The sequence below is a fragment of the Leucoraja erinacea genome, chromosome 29 (assembly GCF_028641065.1).
Source record: "Leucoraja erinacea ecotype New England chromosome 29, Leri_hhj_1, whole genome shotgun sequence".
NCBI lineage: Eukaryota > Metazoa > Chordata > Chondrichthyes > Rajiformes > Rajidae > Leucoraja > Leucoraja erinaceus.
In genome coordinates, this window is record NC_073405.1 from 3,870,579 (window position 1) to 3,889,488 (window position 18,910).

Genomic DNA, 18,910 nt, shown 5'->3' on the forward strand with positions numbered 1-18,910 from the left:
TCAAACTGGGCACCAGCTCTTACTTGGGTAAAGGTTACAGGCACAGCTGGTGTCCACTGGATTCCCAATTTTGAGCCGTTTACATAGGGCAAGCTCACAAGGAAATAAATGGGATGTCTTACCAGTCTGTGACAGCCACGTTTTACAGCCTTAGCTGGAATACATTAATCCAATACATTAGTTTGGCCGGCACAGTGGCGCAGCAGTAGAGCTGCTGCTTTACACTGCCAGAGACCCAGGTTCGGTCATGACTACGGGTGCTGTCTGCACAGAGTTTGTACATTTTCCCCGTGACTGCAGGGGTTTTCTCCGGGTGGTCCAGTTTCCTCCCACATCCCAAAGACATGCAGGTTTGTTGGTTTATTAGCTTCTGTAAATTGTCCCCTAGATAGAGCTAGTGTGCGGGGCGATTCTCTCGTTTCCCTTTCTCCCAACTCTCAGTCTGAAGAAGGGTCTCGACCTGAAACGTCACCTATTCCTTTTCTCCAGAGACGCTGCCTGACCTGCTGAGTTACTCCAGCTTTTGTGTCAATCCTTAGCCCAACTGGTCCATGCCAACCAAGACGCTCAGTGCAAGGATTCTTCAGCCGCAAAAGCACCAAGGAAAACAATAAAGGAGCAATTCAATGTTTGGAAATAGATGGTAGAACGGAACCAGCGGTTATTCTACCTCCCTCCAAACTTAGAGGGCAGAAATTTCAGTGAAAAATACGTTTAACATCGACCAATTGATTTAGCTTGAAGAATGGATCCTGTACTTTCCTGCCTGAACACAGATGACCTTGCACCAGATGCCAACTTTTAGTTTTCAAGACTTATTTTATCATGTGTAAAACAGCCAGGCAGAGGAAAGGCCAAGTCAGAAATGTTAGCATTTGAACAACCCATCTTATCAATTTTTGGGAACTAGCAGGTTGACACCAAAGAGAGTCTATCTATGCCTTCTTTGATATTGGACTCATGCTATTGCCATTCTTGATATTGTTGCTTCAGTGTCTTTTGTACCTGGCATCGCAGAATCTCTGCGTGATGCTGGGTCTGTCCTGATTCCTTCGGTTCCGAAACCATACCTTCACCTCTTGAATTGAAATGCCACACTGTTTGGCAAGAGCAAGAAGATCATGCTGTAACACAAAGGAGCAGAAAACATGAAACCCCCACCCATTATACCTTTGCAACGTAACTGATACTAACAAATGGTTCAGTAGTAAACTTGTTCCAAATAGGACTTTAGTCAGAGGGCAGGGCGGGGCAGGGCAGGGCAGGACACACACACAATAATTACATTCTTAAAAAGTTTACAGAACACACTAAGTTCTCATTTTTTTAATATTTCAGACTAAAACAAGATTGAATTTAAAAGGTGTATAGCGATAGGGGATGAAGTATGGGTTATATGAGATCAAATGAGTTTCTCCCCCATGGTCAATGAAATGCATTAAGCATGCTGGAGGCCATTGCCAAACTGATAGAAAAGACAGAGTTATTAATTGTCCCTTAATCTTCTCAGTCCGGGGACACTGCAACTTGTCTGTCAAATCCACTGGCCAATGGACTATATAGGAATGTAGAAGCAAGTAACTGCAGATGCTGGTTTACCAGAAAAGGTAAAGTGCTGGAGTAACTCAGCGGGTTGGACAACATCTCTGGAGAACCTGGATAGGCCGGGTTCTGGGGACTCCTTGGGAAGGTCACGACTCAAAATGTCACCCATTGAGTTTCTCTAGAGATGCTGCCTGACTCACTGAGTTACTCAAGCACGTTTTGCGTTTATTGGACTGTAAAGGAAGTCTTGTTGACGGCTCAGAACAAACCTACCCGGGTTTGCGGTCAACAAGATGGATAAATGTTTGTCCTGTCATCACATTTTTAATATCCTTTGACAAGTGGGGAAACTTCAGTAATTAAACTAGTTACTCTTTTGTAAATCTGCTTTTGTACCCATGGAACGCCAACACAACACGAACTTAACGCCAGGCCCGAGCCCAGATAGAAGGAGTGCAGTACGGCATCTGGCTGTTCTTCAATAAAAGCGGAATTCAAAGCATTCACTCATGAAAAGTCAAAGTCATTCAGTTACTGCAAGGGACAGCATGGCAGAGAGCCAGTCGCGAACACCACCCCTCTGTGTAATCCTCGATCTCACGTGGAATTTTGTTCCAAAGGAGTCAGGTTTCCAGTCAAGAATACAGCTGAATAATTTATAAAACAGACCTAGGTTTTGAAAATATCACCATCGGAAATTGTGGCTCATGTTTAATGGTATAAACCACCGATGGGCTACACCAAACAGAAACCCGACTGCAGCTTGCCGTATTTGGTAAGTGGATTTGACAAATTGAGTTGGAATGGCCCAATGAGATGGAAAACATTGTCGGTTTGGAAGATGTTGTCATCGCTATTCTCCCCATTTATGCAGCCACGATCTTTTCAAAAATAGATGAAATCCACCAATGTTATATTGTGGAATTAATTAGCGTTCTGTAGGTCTGGCTAATCAATTTTATGCAAGCAAGGATGCCTGACTTTGTAATAGGATTGCCAGTAATCTACCTTCAGAACAAGGAAGAGATTATTATGCATATATAGATTTACCCAGTTGTATCCCCAATTCTATGGGCCAGAACTTCCAAAAGATCGACTGGGCAATGCACTATATTCTAATTGGAAGTTGTCAATTCCCCCGTGCCATTTGTCTAAGACTCACTGGTCGGGAGGGGAATGGGGAGTGCAGGAGATAAGTTTTTGCCTTCCATCACAGCGAGGAGGAGATGCGCTGTGATGGATGTTTGTGTAAATTGGGTTGTGTCTTGGTTCTTTCTTGTGTGTATGACTGCAGAAACAACATTTCGTTTGAACCTCAATGAGGATCAAATGACAAATAAATTGTAATGTATTGTCACCAGGACTCAATAAGTGGAATTTCTGGCCCTCGAGTCAGCAGAATACCCTGCCCACCGTGATTCACGCATCATTGACAGAGTTAGCACACCTGATCTGACGGTCTGAGGTACATTCACTAATCAGGTTACAAATCTCAGATTACTAGAGATGCCAGTTTGCTGATAAATGCTCTTTCAATATGAACCATTTTGGCAGAGCCTCCAAACTTCTGTTGCATTGAAGGGCCCATCCCAAGTTGGAATGATATTAAACTAGCCCACCTCTTTGGGACAAGTACTCTTTGTTGTATAAACCTTTTCCAGGGCAGGCTTTGGGGGTACTTTTCTTCTTATTTTCTCCTTTACGCCCATGTGCTTGCTCAGAGGTACAGCAATCCACCTAGATTAGCAGAATACATAAGACTCATCACCATAGTAACTGCAATTAACAGTTTTTCAGATACTTTGCATTTAGCTACGACTCAGAGTTTAAAATTTGACCATCTTTATTGCAAGGCACATGCTATCCAGAGTATTCTCTTCAGTTAAGTTCTGACTGTATTACAAGCTCCAATGCAAATAGTCAGCACAATAGTTGGGACTTGAGAATCTTAAACAATACAATACACCCTCAATTTTCTTCACTGAGTTTGTGCATTAAAGGGTTAAGGTCCTGTCCCACTTCCCCGAGTTACTCACAAACTCTCCTGAGATGGTGAGTAATAGGTGCTGTCGGCACAGAGTTTGTACGTTCACCCAGTGACCGCTTAGTTTTTCTCTGGGTGCTCCAGTTTCCTCCCACACTCCAAAGATGCGCAGGTTTGTTGGTTAATTAGCTTTTGTACAAATTGTAAATTGTCCCTGGTGTGTGGGATAGTGCTGGTGTACGGGGCGATTGCTGGTTCAGCGCGGACTCGGTGGGCCGAAAGGTCTTTTTCCATGCTGTATCTCTAAAGTCTAAAGGAGCATTTCATATCCTCAGGATAATGATAAAGAACAAGATCCAACTTCAATCTGTCCATCTCCATTTTGTCAAAACTAGTAAATAGCCAACCTGCACATTCATGTTGATTTCAAACCATTTATGTTCTCAATGTTCAACCCTGCTTTGGGGAAATGAACAAGATCAGACAGCCTTTACACCCTGGCCCACTTCACTGGCCATCAATGCTAATATGATACAGCTTGAATAACCCAAGCTCTTGATCCCAGCCTGATAAAGACAGGCTAAAATTAATCACATGTATGAATGTTTGGGCTTCAAAAGCATACATTTCTTTACTAGGATCTAAAGTTTTTTTAGTACAAATTGATCTGTTCACTCTTTCTCCACAGAATCTTTGGAGCCTCACACTTTGTTTGCCCCTCTTCCTGCAGTAATAGGTTGTTGAAAATCAAGAGGTTATCATTTGCACTCTATTTCCTTTTCCATTCTCTTAAGCTTCTACGACACCTCGACACCGGTCATAGACTTAACAAGCACCAACTCTTCATTTGTTGTCCTACAGTTCAAAGCAACTCAAATCCCTTAGTATGACTTACACTTTTTAAAACATTTTTAATTGTAATAATAATAATAATAATTTTATTTATAGAGCACTTTAAAAACAAACATAGCTGCAACAAAGTGCTGTACATCACTAATCATTGACAAAAAAGTTAATACACACCAAAAATAACAATCAAAAGAAATAGTAGGAAAAGACATGTAAAATAAAGAAACATCAAAAACACCACAAACAGAAGCAAAGCCTCAGGCATGGCAAAAGCAAAAGGCAAAAGCTTTTGGGCTAAACCAAGGGTTCCCAGCCTTTTTCGTCCCATTTACCCCTGGCAACTTTAATAGCACATAACAATGTTAATTTACTTATTCATGAACTAATGTTGAACAGATACCGGTATACCAGAACCAAACACAGTCAGTCAATGAGAAAAAAATGTACAAATCCAGAATCTACAATTTTACCCTCTGGGTTGGCGAAATTTAAATTTACCTCAAGTTGGGAACCCTTGGGCTAAAGTATAATTCTATAAAATGTCAATATTTATAGCCACTTTATTAAAGATGTCGACCTCTATATTAGCCTATACAACTCATTTTTCTCATCAATCATGCTTATGCATTTATAATAAATACAAATAAACATTTTCAAAGTGAGGGATTAGTTTGACCTCAACTGTATATTAGCAATTATAACCATACAGATTCAGATTCAGATTCAATTTTAATTGTCATTGTCAGTGTACAGTACAGAGACAACGAAATGCATACAAAAACACAAAGAGCGAGAATAGAACATCAGTGAGCTGGTTCCAATCTACCTTTCATAGAGGAATCGGAGAATGACAAACACAACTGCGTACGGAATGGCAATGACAAGGTCACGAGGTTGAGGATACAGGGCATGTTCAGAGCTTTCCAGATCATCCCATGTGATTCCTGGTGGGAGCCAGTACTCATGGTGCCACAGCCACTTGTGCAAGACAGAAGCCATCCTAGAGATAAGAAAAGTCAAGCAGACGTTAGTACCGACTCATTTTATAATTGGTGAGAGACACAAAATGCTAGAGTAACTCAGCAGGACAGGTAGCATCTCTGGAAAGGAGGAAAGAGTGATGCTTCGGGTCGAGACCCTTCTTCAGACGACCGAGAAACGTCACCCATTCCTTCTCTTCAGAATGCAGCCTGTCCTTTTTTATTTTGCACTCGTTATGATCACCCGTTATGTTAAACCAGATACTTGTATGCCACTTGAAGAACTTATTTTGTCATTGAGAATGCAGCCTGTCCTGCTGAAATACTCCAGCTTTTTTGTGTCTACCTCCAGTGTAAACTAGCATCTGCAGTTCCTTCCTACACAATTTGACAATAGGTTCTGGTAAAGCAAAAAAAACAAAAAAAAAACAATGCTAGATATACTCAGTAGGTCAAGCAGCATTTAAGAAGAAAGAGGTAATGTTTTAGCTTGATTATCTTTGTTGTTGACTAAAAAAAATTTTGCGTTGAAATTAGAATATATCACAGAAGGGAACACATTCAATCTCAAAGGTAGACACAAAATGGTGGAGTAAGCCAGTGGGTGAGGCAGCATATCTGGAGAGAAGGAATGTGCGATATTTTGGCTCCAGACCCTTCAAGGTCTCAACTCGAAACGTCACCCATTCCTTCTCTCCAGACATGCTGCCTCACCTGCTGATTTACTCCACCATTTTGTGTCTACCATCGATTTAACATAGGAACATAGAAAATAGGTGCAGGAGTAGGCCATTCGGCCCTTCGAGCCTGCACCGCCATTCAATATGATCATGGCTGATCATCCAGCATCTGCAGCACCTGATTTAAACCAGCATCTGCAGTTCTTTCTTAGTCATTCAATCTCAAGGCATTGAGAGAATAGTTCCCAACACAGGTCAATATAGTCTGTGTGAGAATATTCAGTATTAGTGTTTTGTTTTTGTTTTTAAAGACTTTCATTAAAACAACAAAATGGACTTTAATCCCATTGTTCCACACCAATGTGTCAGTACAAGTTGTAGGTGTACACAATAACATTTTACACAACACGATTTTCCTTTTAACAGATCAGTCTTTGAATTTAAAGAATCAGACATTTCTACAGATGACCCACTTGGAAAAAACCCAAGTTAGGTGACCAGGCCAGACAGTTAAACTATGCAAGGGTCTGATCGCCAGGTAAAAGACAATGCAGGAATAGGTCATTTTCCACTGTCATCTCCATTCCCCATGATTACAGTCATAATCACAAATCTATCCATCTCCGTTTTGAAATGAACTTTTTGACTGAGTCGCCAAGGTAAAGATTCCAAACAGTCACCATCCTGAGCGAAGCAACTTCTCACTTCAAGTGTCAACACGTCCCAGTTTAATACACCTGAATAAAAGAGAATATCATCCCTGCAAGCAAGCTGCCAAGCCCTGGAATTAAGTTTCAGTGATATCCCTTCTAGTCTTTGTCTACTCACTCCCTCCTTATACAGAAGGCTGTCATATCTCAGGCATTCCCAGAGATGGCGGGACTGTCATATGTTGAAAGTATGGAGTGACTGGGCTTGTATACACTGGAATTTAGAAGGATGAGAGGGGTATCTTATTGAAACATATAAGATTAAGGGATTGGACACGCTAGAGGCAGGAAACATGTTCCCGATGTTGGGGGAGTCCAGAACCAGGGGCCACTGTTTAAGAATAAGGGGTTGGCCATTTAGAACAGAGAGGAGAAAATACATTTTCCACCCAGAGTGTTGTGAATTTGTGGAATTCTCTGCCTCAGAAGGCAGTGGAGGCCAATTATCTGGATGCTTTCAAGAGAGAGTTAGATAGAGCTCTAAAAGATAGCACAGTCAAGGGATATGGGGAGAAGAGAGGAACAGGGTACTGATTGTGGATGATCAGCCATGATCACAGTGTATAGCGGTGCTGGCTCGAAGGGCTGAATGGCCTACTCCTGCAACTTTTGTCTATTGTCTTGAACCATCCCTCTGTACATTTGTGCTTCTGCAAAAATAGTCCACAAATACTGTGTAGTCTCAAGGGCCTGTACAGTTGCAATAAAACTTACTCCTGTGTGATCATCGCATTTGTCTTCCACATCTCTCTGTAACTGTACTGTATTTTTGTACAAGTGTCCCTCATTCTCTTTGAACATTACACATTCTTTCATTCAAAAGAAATTCAGATGTTTCTGCTTTGTGTATTTACCAGCACGTGCCTGGATTAGGGGGGCCATTAGCGACAGGGAAAGGTGGGGGAGGCCTGAAATAAGGTTACATGATCAAGAGGGACATAGATAGGGAACTTGGTCAGAATCCTTCCAAAAAAAATATACCAGAGACATACCTTTAAGGTGAGAGGGGCAAAGTTAAGAGAAATGGGGCACGTTATTATTAATTTATTATTTTATAGTACCTGGAATACGTTGCATGGGTGATAGCTGAAGCAGATATGTTAGTGGCATTTAAGAGACTTTTGGATGGACATATGGATATGCAGGGAATGGAGGGATATGTTTTATGTGCTGGAAGACAAGTGATATTCCTGACTTAGTGTTTGGCACGGACATTGTGTGCTATTCAATGTTCGAAGTGTAAAGCGAATTACTTCATTTTCCTTCATTTTATATATTTTTTCATATTATATAATAATCTCCTTGAATCCCCTTTACATCTTCCACTGTACTCAATCCCATCTAGTTTTGTGTTGGTCACAGAACTATTAACCCAAACATTTCCCAATTTACACCAGATAGTACCCAAGAGAGGGAAAAGAGAGGGACTTTTAGGCTTTCATCTCGTGCACAACAAGGCCAAGTTGAATAATCAGATGATGAGATGTGCCAGGGTTAGATTAGGCTCCAAGATATTAGACAAATTGAATTCAAAGCCCTGTTGAGGAGTAAGCACGAGAAAATCAATGTTCAAACTTCAAATGGTACTGGAAACGTGAAACCACAATTCACTAAGGACATGCAGAGGTCAAAAGCAAAATAGTACCGGATAAGCTTACGTGCTAATCTACTTCTCACTAGCCCAAATTCAATTAAGACATTTATACAATTACTCCTGCCCGAAAATACAATAATACTCACCAATATTCACTTACAATAATTACATGCCACTTCCACCAAGCTTCTAGCTGAACCAGTTTGTTCATGTCAAATTTCCGCATCTGGTAATATTTTGACACTAGATGGAGAGCTTTGCTTTCAACATTGGATTGCTCAAACACTCCAATGCTGGTTACACTGGAAGTGGTTGCCTTTAAGTATCTTTTAGGGGTTGCTTTTGGTGTCCAATGGCACAACATGGGCGGCACGTTGGCGCAGTGGCAGAGTTGCTGCCTTACAGCGCCAGAGACCCGCGCTCGATCCAGACTACAGATTCTGTCTGTACGGAGTTTGCACGTTCTCCCCGTGACCGCGTGGGTTTCCTCCGAGGTCTTTGGTTTCCTCCCACACTCCAAAGACGTACGGGTTTGTAGGTTAATTGGCTTGGGTTTGTATACTTGGTTCAAGTGTAAATTGTCCCTGGTACACAAAAATGCTGGAGAAACTCAGTGGGTGCAGCAGCATCTATGGAGCGAAGGAAATAGGCAACGTTTCGGGCCGAAACCTTCTTCAGATTCTAGTTGTCCCTAGTGTGTGTGTGTGTAGGATAGTGTTAATGTGCGGGGACCACTGGTCGGTGCAGATTTGGTAGGCTGAAGGGCCTGTTTCCACGTTGTATTTCGAAACTAAACACGTGGACTCCCGATTGTGGCATCAAGCCACGCACACAAAAAATCGTATCATCTCAAATAAAACCATTGATGTGACTGCACAACAAGGGCCCATAAATTCTGTGCCACTTTTATTAGAGCAATCAGTGCCTTACTTTTTCCGATTTAAATAGTTCAGCAAAATTTGCTTAAATGCAAAGAATATTGATAGCTGTTTCCAGATTTGCCAGTAAATTTGGAAACTTAGGCGAAAAAAAGTTACAATTTCTACATCTGCCACTAAATTGTTATTATGTATACTCAGATTCATCTTGTTTCATCTTCTTTCCCTCGACCCCCTCCCCCTCACTAAAAGAGTAACTTTGTTCTCATGTATTAATCGGTACACGCTGCAATTGTTCTCTCTCAGCTGCTGAGTTTGTCGAGCACTTTGTGTTTCTTTCAGATTTTAAGCTCGAGAGGGTTCACGGTTGTTGCAAATATGGGCAAGTGGGACTACCTCTGGAATGCAGCTTGGTTGGTATGGATGAATTGGGCCGAAGGGCCTGTTTCCATTCTTTCTGACAATAACGGGTTTAAAACAAGAGCTACAAATTACGATTGTTTCCTTATTTGCCACCATAAGATACACTGTGTTCAGCTGCTTAGTCAGTTTGAAGCCATCAGTTGCTAGACACTGCTATTATTGAACTGCAACACATACCTGAAAAGGAACAGAAGAAACAACATTGGAAGAACCCAGAGCTTGAAGCAGCATTTGTGGAGGCCAAACCTGACATTTCCGTTAGGACACTGCATCAGAACCGACACAGATTCCTGCATCTGCAGCCTCTTGTCACCACAAAAAGGGATATTCTTGCCACAGATTGTTAAGTCTTCACTATCTGTTACGAATGCTGCATTTATGCTATTGACCACCTGGTATATTTTGTTTTGTTTCTCGTGATTTGCTCTGGCCCATTTGTATTTTATTTTTTTAATTTGTTCCCCCCGGTCAGCAATATCCCAAAACATTCCCAAAGTAGGACTCTTGTCACTTTGGAATTTTAATGGCGACTTCCCACAATAATACCAGGTCATTATTCACCTTATTTGGGGAGAGTATCCTCCCTGCTGCTTTGGGAGCAAGTGTCCAGTCAAAGCTTGGCTCCCATCTGATGCTCCGCCATTTTGCCTTGGTCCAGCGCTGGGCTGCAACGACAATGCCGATTGGCTGTGGGCAGTTGCCTGGGGTTGCCATGGCGGCGCTAGGCCCAGGGCTCTCTGGCGCGCCCCCCATTCCACTTGACCTCCCTGCAAGGGTCCCTTTACAATCAACTTTCGCCAGATGCCCTCTCATGCCTCTGTAGTCACATTTACTCATCGGGAATACGGACATATCCAGTTTAGTTTAATCTTAAATAGGAATTAACATTCAAAAGATGCATGTTTCACCATAAAACATAGAAAATAGGTGCAGGAGTAGGCCATTCGGCCCTTCGAGCCAGCACCGCCCGCCACCATACAATATGATCATGGCTGATCATCCAACTCAGTATCCCGTACCTGCCTTCTCTCCATACCCCCTGATCCCTTTAGCCACAAGGGCCACATCTAACTCCCTCCTAAATATAGCAAAACAACATCAAATATGATATATTTTGCCTGGATACTGCCTCAAAGGGACAAACCACTTACAAGATAGACACAAAATGCTGGAGTAACTCAGCGGGACAGGCAGCATCCCTGGAGAGAAGGAATGGGTGCAGTTTCGGGTCGAGACCGTTCTTCAGACTGATGTCAGAGGAGAGGGCTATCCAATTTAGTTTAGTTTAGAGATACAGTGCAGAAACAGGCCCGTTGGCCCACTGACCCGCGATCCACACACATTAACACTATCCCACACAAACTGGGAACAATTTGCACGTTATACCAAGCCAATTAATGCACAAACCTGTACATATTTGGAGTGTAGGAGGAAACCAAAGATTGGAGAAAACCCATATGGTCACGGGGTGAACGTGCAAACTCCGTGCAGACAGCACCCGTAGTCAGGATCGAACCCAGGTCTCCGGCGCTGCAAGACAGTAACTCTACCGCTGCGCCACCGTGCTGCCGATTTAATCTTCTCCCTCTCAAATTGAAATGAAATGAAATGAAAAAATGAAATGATTCAATTTATTGTCATTGTCAGTGTACAGTACAGAGACAACGAAATGCATTTTTAGCATCTCCCTTGAAAGGGAGACACAGGGCGTCGCGGTGTGCCCGCGCCTGCCGCCGTAAAATGAAATGATTCAATTTATTGTCATTGTCAGTGTACAGTACAGAGACAACGAAATGTATTTTTAGCATCTCCCTTGAAAGGGAGACACAGGGCGTCGCGGTGTGCCCGCGCCTGCCGCCGTAATTACATTCCATTACAGGCAAAGGTGGATGAGGTGTCTTGCCCAAGGACACAACGACAGTATGCACTCCAAGCGGGATTTGAACCGGCTACCTTCCGGTTGCCAGCCGAACTCTTAGCCCATTGTGCTATCTGTCGCCCCTGGGAATTTACAGGGAAAATTGCAATTGTCTTACGAGGAAAAGATTAAATAGGAATCCGACAGGTAACCTTTTCACACAAAGGGTGGTGGGTGTATGGAACAAGTTGCCAGAGGAGGCAGTTGAGGCAGGGGCTATCCCAATATTTAAGAAACAATTTGACAGGTATATAGATAAAACAAGTTTGGAGGGATATGAACCAAATGCAGGCAGGTGGGACTCATTTCATCAAAATAATATTAAAAGACTCGTAGCATAAGCTTTTACCTCAATGTTACCACCTTCAGATCAAAATACATTGGAAAAATGAAATGCCAGAGCCCAGATTTCTTTAACATTTTAAATCATAAAGGAATGGGAATTTAGTTAATTGAATGAACAGCAATAAGTATAACAAAGCATCATTTACTCCTTACACAAGGCTAACAGAATATCAAGTCATTTAACAAGAAGAAACACAGAAATGAATGGCTCTTGGGCAAAATTGAGGATGAAAATTTGTACCTGGACCCTCTAGATACACTTGGATCGGAAGAGATTGTTAGATTATCTTTGTGCCAAATGGCCTCTTGTATTGCTGGAAAATATTCACATTTGGCAAGATCAGAGCCAGATATTCTAAAGCACCAATAATTCAGCATCCTCGAAAGCACAAAATAAATCACTCAGTACTTCACAGTTTTCAGCAGTACAGAAAATGTTGGCTGGAAAAGATTCACGCCGTTAGCAGAATTTGGGATTTTTTCTGCATCTGGAGATGGGGGAGGGTTGAGTGGGAGACCTTCAGTAACATTTTCAAACATACTTCAACCCAACAGCTTTGTTGCATGCTGTCAGCTCCCTCACAGAGAAAATACTAATCTGGTAACTGCTCCTGTTTAGATAAGAGGCTGTGAATGCTGGCATCTTCAACATTGGAAGAATTCAACAGGTCTGGTCCTGATGCAGAGTCCCGACTCGAAATGTCAGCTTTGCCTATACTCATGCTGTTTGACTTGCTGAATTATTTAAGCATTCTCCATCTAGTTTTTTTTCCAGGAGCTGCAATAGCTTCAAGGCATGGCCACTATCATGCACAGTAACTGCTGGGTGCCTTGGATGAGAGAGTTCAGACTCATCAAAGATAACTGATGTACCACTGTGCCAAGATAACATTTCCCTTGTACCTCCCGCAGCAACACCCAAAGCATGAGAAAAAAAAAACAGTAAATGGTGAAGATTCAGTCACACTCCCGGAAGATGGCAGTGACTGTTATTTGACGAGGCAAGTGGAATTTGCGAGAAAACTTGTTACAAAAACAGTTCAGAAATACTGCGCGGAAACAGGCCCTTCGGCTCACCAGGTCCGTGCCGACCAGCAATCCCTGCACACACAAGGGGCAATTTTTACATTTACCAAGCCAATTAACCTACAAACCTAGACGTCTTTGGAGTGTGGGAGGAAACTGAAGATCTGGGAGAAAACCAACGCAGGTTGCGGGGAGAACGTACAAACTCCGTACAGACAGCACCCGCAGTCGGGATCGAACCCAGGTCTCTGGTGCTGCATTCGCTGTAAGGCAGCAACTGTACTGCTGCGTCAGTTTATTGCCATGTGTAATGAGGTACAGTGAAAATCTCTTGTTGGTTTTCCCCGATGTTGATAACGACCCCCAGTTGTTCTAGAAATGTTGTCAACCCATCTGCTGCACATTTAAGGTCAGTCTGTCAGCTTTAGTAAGGGCTCTGGCTCTGGCGTTTTACAGGGGGGGGGGCATTCATTCACTCAGCTGTTCCTCAGCCTACACACAGACGTCAGCAGCGGGCTGGCAGCCCGATATGGGGCAGGGGACGCGGGACACCCACGGCCTCCTTGGCGACAGTCAAGGTAGGCCCGAGGCAAAATCCAGCAGGGTTCCAACCGAGGCCTTCCCACCCTCTGCACAGAAAACCGCACGGTGATGGCTGAATGCCGAGGATCGTAAACCAAGCCAAGGCTCTCCTTAACCCGAAGGATTTGCCAACCCGCAATTTACTTACAAAATTCTTAAGGGGTTGGACAGGCTAGATGCAGGAAGATTGTTCCCGATGTTAGGGAAGTCCAGGACAAGGGGTCACAGCTTAAGGATAAGGGGGAAATCCTTTAAAACCGAGATGAGAAGAACTTTTTTTTCACACAGAGAGTGGTGAATCTCTGGAACTCTCTGCCACAGAGGATAGTCGAGGCCAGTTCATTGGCTATATTTAAGAGGGAGTTAGATGTGGCCCTTGTGGCTAAAGGGATCAGGGGGTATGGAGAGAAGGCAGGTACGGGATACTGAGTTGGATGATCAGCCATGATCATATTGAATGGCGGTGCAGGCTCGAAGGGCCGAATGGCCTACTCCTGCACCTAATTTCTATGTTTCTATGGCTCCCAAATACATTAGTTGCCTGGCGATTAAAGAATCATATTCATCTACCCTGATGAAGGTAAATCGAGAAAAAAATCCCGCAGACATCTAACAAAAAGTTGTATGTTAAAGTCAATGATGAGGTAAAAAAAAAAAAAACAACAAAAAACCCTTCAGCTAGGATGACAAAGCCTCCAGCAAGACATGCCAACCCAAGCTGTTCGGATGAAAATAAGAGGGCAAATTCTGGCATAGTGGCACTAATTCAAGCTCACACAATCGGTGAAAATCCCCTCCAGCATTTAATCTCATTTGACAAATCTCCACATTTTTATTAAAAGAGAGTTATAATACGTGGAATCGGTAGGAGTGAACCAGTTGAGTGCCATGTACTTGAACTTTCAGAAAGCATTCAGTGAAATGCCACAGATCATTAGACAAAGTACAATGAATTGTGTGGGAGGTGGGTACTGTACCACCTTGAATTGAGGATTTGCCAACAGGAAACAACACGAATAAATAGGCAGACACAAAGTGCAGGGATAACTCAGTAGGTCAGGCAGCATCTCTGGAGAAAAAGAATACGGGATGTATCGGGTCGGAACCCTCCTTCAGAATGTCTGAAGACGGGCTCCGTCCCGTCATCCACAGTATTTGTCTCTGGAGATGCTGCATGACCTACTACCTTACTCCAACATTTTGTGTCCATCTTTGGTATAAACCACCATCTGTAGTTCCTTCCCACTCAATATTAGTTGACTCACTCACTCATTAGTTGAGCTAACTCAATGGGAGTTAGATGTGGCCCTTGTGGCTGAAGGGATCACAGGGTATGGAGAGAAGGCAGGTACGGGATACTGAGTTGGATGATCAGCCATGATCATATTGAATGGCAGTGCTGGCTCGAAGGGCCGAATGGCCTACTCCTGCACCTATTTTCTATATTTCTAATATGAATAAATGCAGTAGAAGTATAGGTCTGAAGAAGGGTCTCGACCCAAAACGTCACTCCTTTCTTCTCTCCAGAGATGCTGCCTGACCCGCTGAGTTACTGCAGCTTTGTGGCCATGAATAAATATTGTTTGTTTTTGGAGAACAATGAGGTGCAAAGGAGCAGTTCCTAATCCATAAGCCCAAAACGTTGCCCATTTCCTTCGCTCCATAGATGCTGCTGCACCCGCTGAGTTTCTCCAGCATTTTTGTCTACCTTCAGTCTAAAAACCTGTTGACAAACACTCCCCTGGGTTATAATGCAGTACTGATCAGTGATCACCAACCTCTCAGAGGCAAGCACTCCTTACACCCGACCAAGGGAAGTCTAATCGGTGGGATTGACACAACAATAGAATAAAGGGGAGATTGTTTAGGACTGAGGTGAGAAAAAACTTTTTCACCCAGAGAGGTGTGAATTTATGGAATTCCCTGCCACAGAGGGCAGTGGAGGCCAAGTCACTGGGTGGATTTAAGAGAGAGTTAGATAGAGCTCCAGGGGCTAGTCTGGTCAAGGGATATGGGGAGAAGGCAGGCACGGGTTACTGATAGGGGACGATCAGCCATGATCACAATGAATGGCGGTGCTGGCTCGAAGGGCTGAATGGCCTCCTCCTGCATCTATGTTTCTATAACAAGCCGATTTCACAACACTGCAGTTGTCATGGTGCCATTGATGCCGACATATTTTTAAAATTCGTACAACAAAGTTGCTAAGCTGTCAGGTATGCTGCAGAAGCTAATTAAGCCGAGCTTCAAAATGAAAAACATTGTTAATCGTATCCCAACAACTTAAACACAACATCGACTTCTGCCAAGAAGCGATGAATGGGGAGGTCTGCCCACTGTACTCGTGACTATTCTTAGTTTCACCTAAATCTTTGGTTTCACCTGCTCCTCCACAAAAAAATCCCCTTCCCCCCCCTTTAGCCGTTGCTGGGGATTTGAACCGGGAGCATCGCTGCCTGCTTGAACAGCGGACAAAAGAACATTTAGCAGGTGGGAAACGCATGCAGAAACCAAGGTCTGATACCTGCTCTCAAACATTGAATGCCGCCACAGCAAGCTGCCGCCAATGAGTTTTACCCGGCGGACCAAATGACTTGGTCACACCAAATACTGAAGCAGAGAGTTCTCAGTTTTCATCCCTTTATTGTCCTCAGTAGCCTTTGTCCCATGTTTAATAGTTTCTCCGCCCACCCAAAGTAAAATCCGCTCTCTTTGAAGATCGTACTCAAACTGGTTGTAAGAAAATAATTTCACTGCGCCTGTGACAATAAAAGCTCCATTGAACACACTTTTCGTTAAAATAAAAAGACTCAGCAGGTCAGGCAGCATCTCAAGACGGCATGGATGGTGTTTTGGGTCAGGACGGGGGGGGGGGGGGAGAAAGAGATAGAGAAAAGAAAAAGCTGGCAAGGAAGCAGGGCAGGACAAAGCCTGGTGAGTTATACCAAAGGTGGCCACAAAATGATGAAGCAACTCAGCAGGACAGGCGGCATCTCGGGAGAGAAGGAATGGGTGACATTTTGGGTCCCGACCCTTCTTCAGACTCCCATCACCAAAACATCACCCATTCCTTCTCTCCAGAGATGCTGCCTGTCCCGGTGAGTTACTCCAGCATTTTGTGTCTATCGTCAGTGTAAACCAGCACCTGCAGTTCCTTCCTGCTACACCTGGTGAGTTTTAGGTGGATAAACAGGCAAAGGGGAACGTTTCACAGGCAGATGTTTAGTTTATTGTCATATGCACCAAGGTACAGCAAAGAGCTTTTTTTGGTTGAGTGCTATGCAGTCAGCAGAAAAACTAAACACGATTACAATCAAGCTGTCCCCAGTTTAGGGTTGCCAACTTTCTCACTCACAAGTAAGGGACGGAAGGTAAAAATAAGGGACAAATTCCCGACGGCAATTCATTGACCGGATCAACCGTGGCTGGGTGAACGATGAGTTGGCCCGGGTGCTGGACTGCACACAAAGCCCAGCCGGCGGGCCAGCTGAGGAGTTTTGGCCCAGGCCGTGCGCAATGTCCAGCACCCCATCCAACTCATGAACCGGTGATCGGCCATGAGGAGGAGGGGGTGGTGGTGGTGGTGGTGTCAGCAGTAAGCGAAGGTCCGATGGTCGGACAGCTGCCTGGGCTGCCGACCTACAGGGCCACGGGCGAGGCGCTTGCTGCTGCTGCACTCCACGGGCTGCACTATGTCGGGACGGGTGAGGCGAGGCCGGACGCGGCGCTCCGACCCGAGTAGTAGCGGTCAAATAAGGGACAATGGGGTCTCGTTCAAGACAAACCAATTTAGCCCAATCTATGGGCTGTCCCGACTAATATGGGACAGTTGCCAACCCTATCCCAGTGCACAGATACAGGATAAAGTAAATAATATTTAGTGCAGGATAAAGTCCAGTGAAGTCTGATTAAAGAGGGTCGGTAAAGATGTTTGCTGATGTGCAACGTAACACGTATGCCACAGATATCATTGACACCAGAAAGACCACGAATGACCAGAAAACTTCAATGAACCAGCTAAATAAATACCAAGAGTAAGGACACTCCATTGAAAACGACTCGCCACCTTATTCACCAAAAGGTTCTTCAGCTTTGAGTCCGCAACGTCCCACTCCAGTGCGCAGGCTGTTTAGGAGCTATCCAGATAGTATAAGGCAGGTGGTGTCCAGGTGCCATCTGTTGTGTGGTTTCTCAGACTCTGTGACTAGTGCGACTGTGGAGAAGTACAGACAACAGCCCGCCTACTGACTCGCGGCGGAGAGGCACGCACAGTGCGGACGATCTCCGCAGAGGCACAGACGTGGCGCTGGCTGTGGCAAAGCGATGGCAGAACGTCGTCCGACACACGAGCGAACGATTCACCAGGTGAATGCAATACTTGAATGAAACTCATCATCCATGGTGAAGGGTAGCAGGCGTATGGGATGAGCTGCCAGAGGAGGCAGAAACTACAACAACATTTAAAAGACACCTGGACAGGTACATGGATAGGACAGGTTTAGAGGGATAAGGGGCCAAATGTGGGCAGGTGGGACTGGTGTAGATGGAGCATCTTGGTGGGCGTGTGGAAGCAGGGATGGTTTTCGTGCTGTCTGGCCCATGACTGCTTGATTGCTACGCATTCCTCCATTTTGAACCAATTCACCGCGACTCTTAGTGTATCACGGAGAACAAACACCAAAGTGCAAAAAAAAACAAACAAACCAGCAATAATAATAATAATAAATAAATACTTTATTGATCCCCTCAGGGAAATTCAGATGTCCAGAAGCCCCCAACCAACAAATCCACACATTCAAAATGAACACAGACAGAAAATACAATGTGGACACTACCTGAGAGCAATAAATACTTAAAAAGACCAATAATTAACAATTAAAAATTAAAAAATGCAAAAATAGTTCTTACCTTATCCCTACTGATTACTGCCTAGGGAATTACAAGCAGCAGATTACAAGATCACCCACACCTTCAACGTGCATATAGGGATTGGCCACCCCCTACTGCTGAATCCTCTGCCTTAGTGCACAGTTGGGGCACCTTCATCACAAGGACTGAAGCAGTTTAAAGTGGCAGCTACCACCACTTGTTCACATCCAATGAGGAAGGGAAATTAATGCTGGGCGTGTCATCAAACACGGATGTTCCACCAAATTAAAAAAAACAACTTGTTCTTCTTGTGCAACAGAAGTCTACCCAATATTCCAGCCTCGTACCACGGTTGCTATCAAGACAAGGCTAAATCTTATCAGTTGAAATATTTTAACCAAACAACGCGATCAAGATCTGAAAAGATTTATGACCTGAAATAGACCAATTATTCACATCACAGGTTTGCGGGTTGTTACACTGCTTTCTGTGATCTTGCGGCTTATGGGCAGCGCCTTAATTGCATG

At 43.9% G+C, this 18,910-nt stretch overlaps 1 protein-coding gene across 3 annotated transcripts in view; it reads right to left on the reverse strand.

Annotated features, from left to right (window-relative positions):
• The window catches only part of cers4a (ceramide synthase 4a), a 43,175-nt gene that overhangs the window by 14,458 nt on the left and 9,807 nt on the right, over positions 1 to 18,910 (reverse strand). For 2 of the 3 annotated variants that reach the window (XM_055658362.1, XM_055658360.1), the window contains exons 2-4: positions 5,205 to 5,378; positions 3,165 to 3,282; positions 1,006 to 1,124 (exon numbers count right to left, since the gene is read on the reverse strand). In XM_055658362.1, the coding sequence (XP_055514337.1) occupies positions 1,006 to 1,124; positions 3,165 to 3,282; positions 5,205 to 5,377 (410 nt within the window). In that variant the 5' untranslated portion in view covers position 5,378. Of the gene's footprint in view, positions 1 to 1,005; positions 1,125 to 3,164; positions 3,283 to 5,204; positions 5,379 to 18,422; positions 18,715 to 18,910 lie in introns of those variants that run through there. The other variant, XM_055658361.1, reaches the window with a different exon arrangement.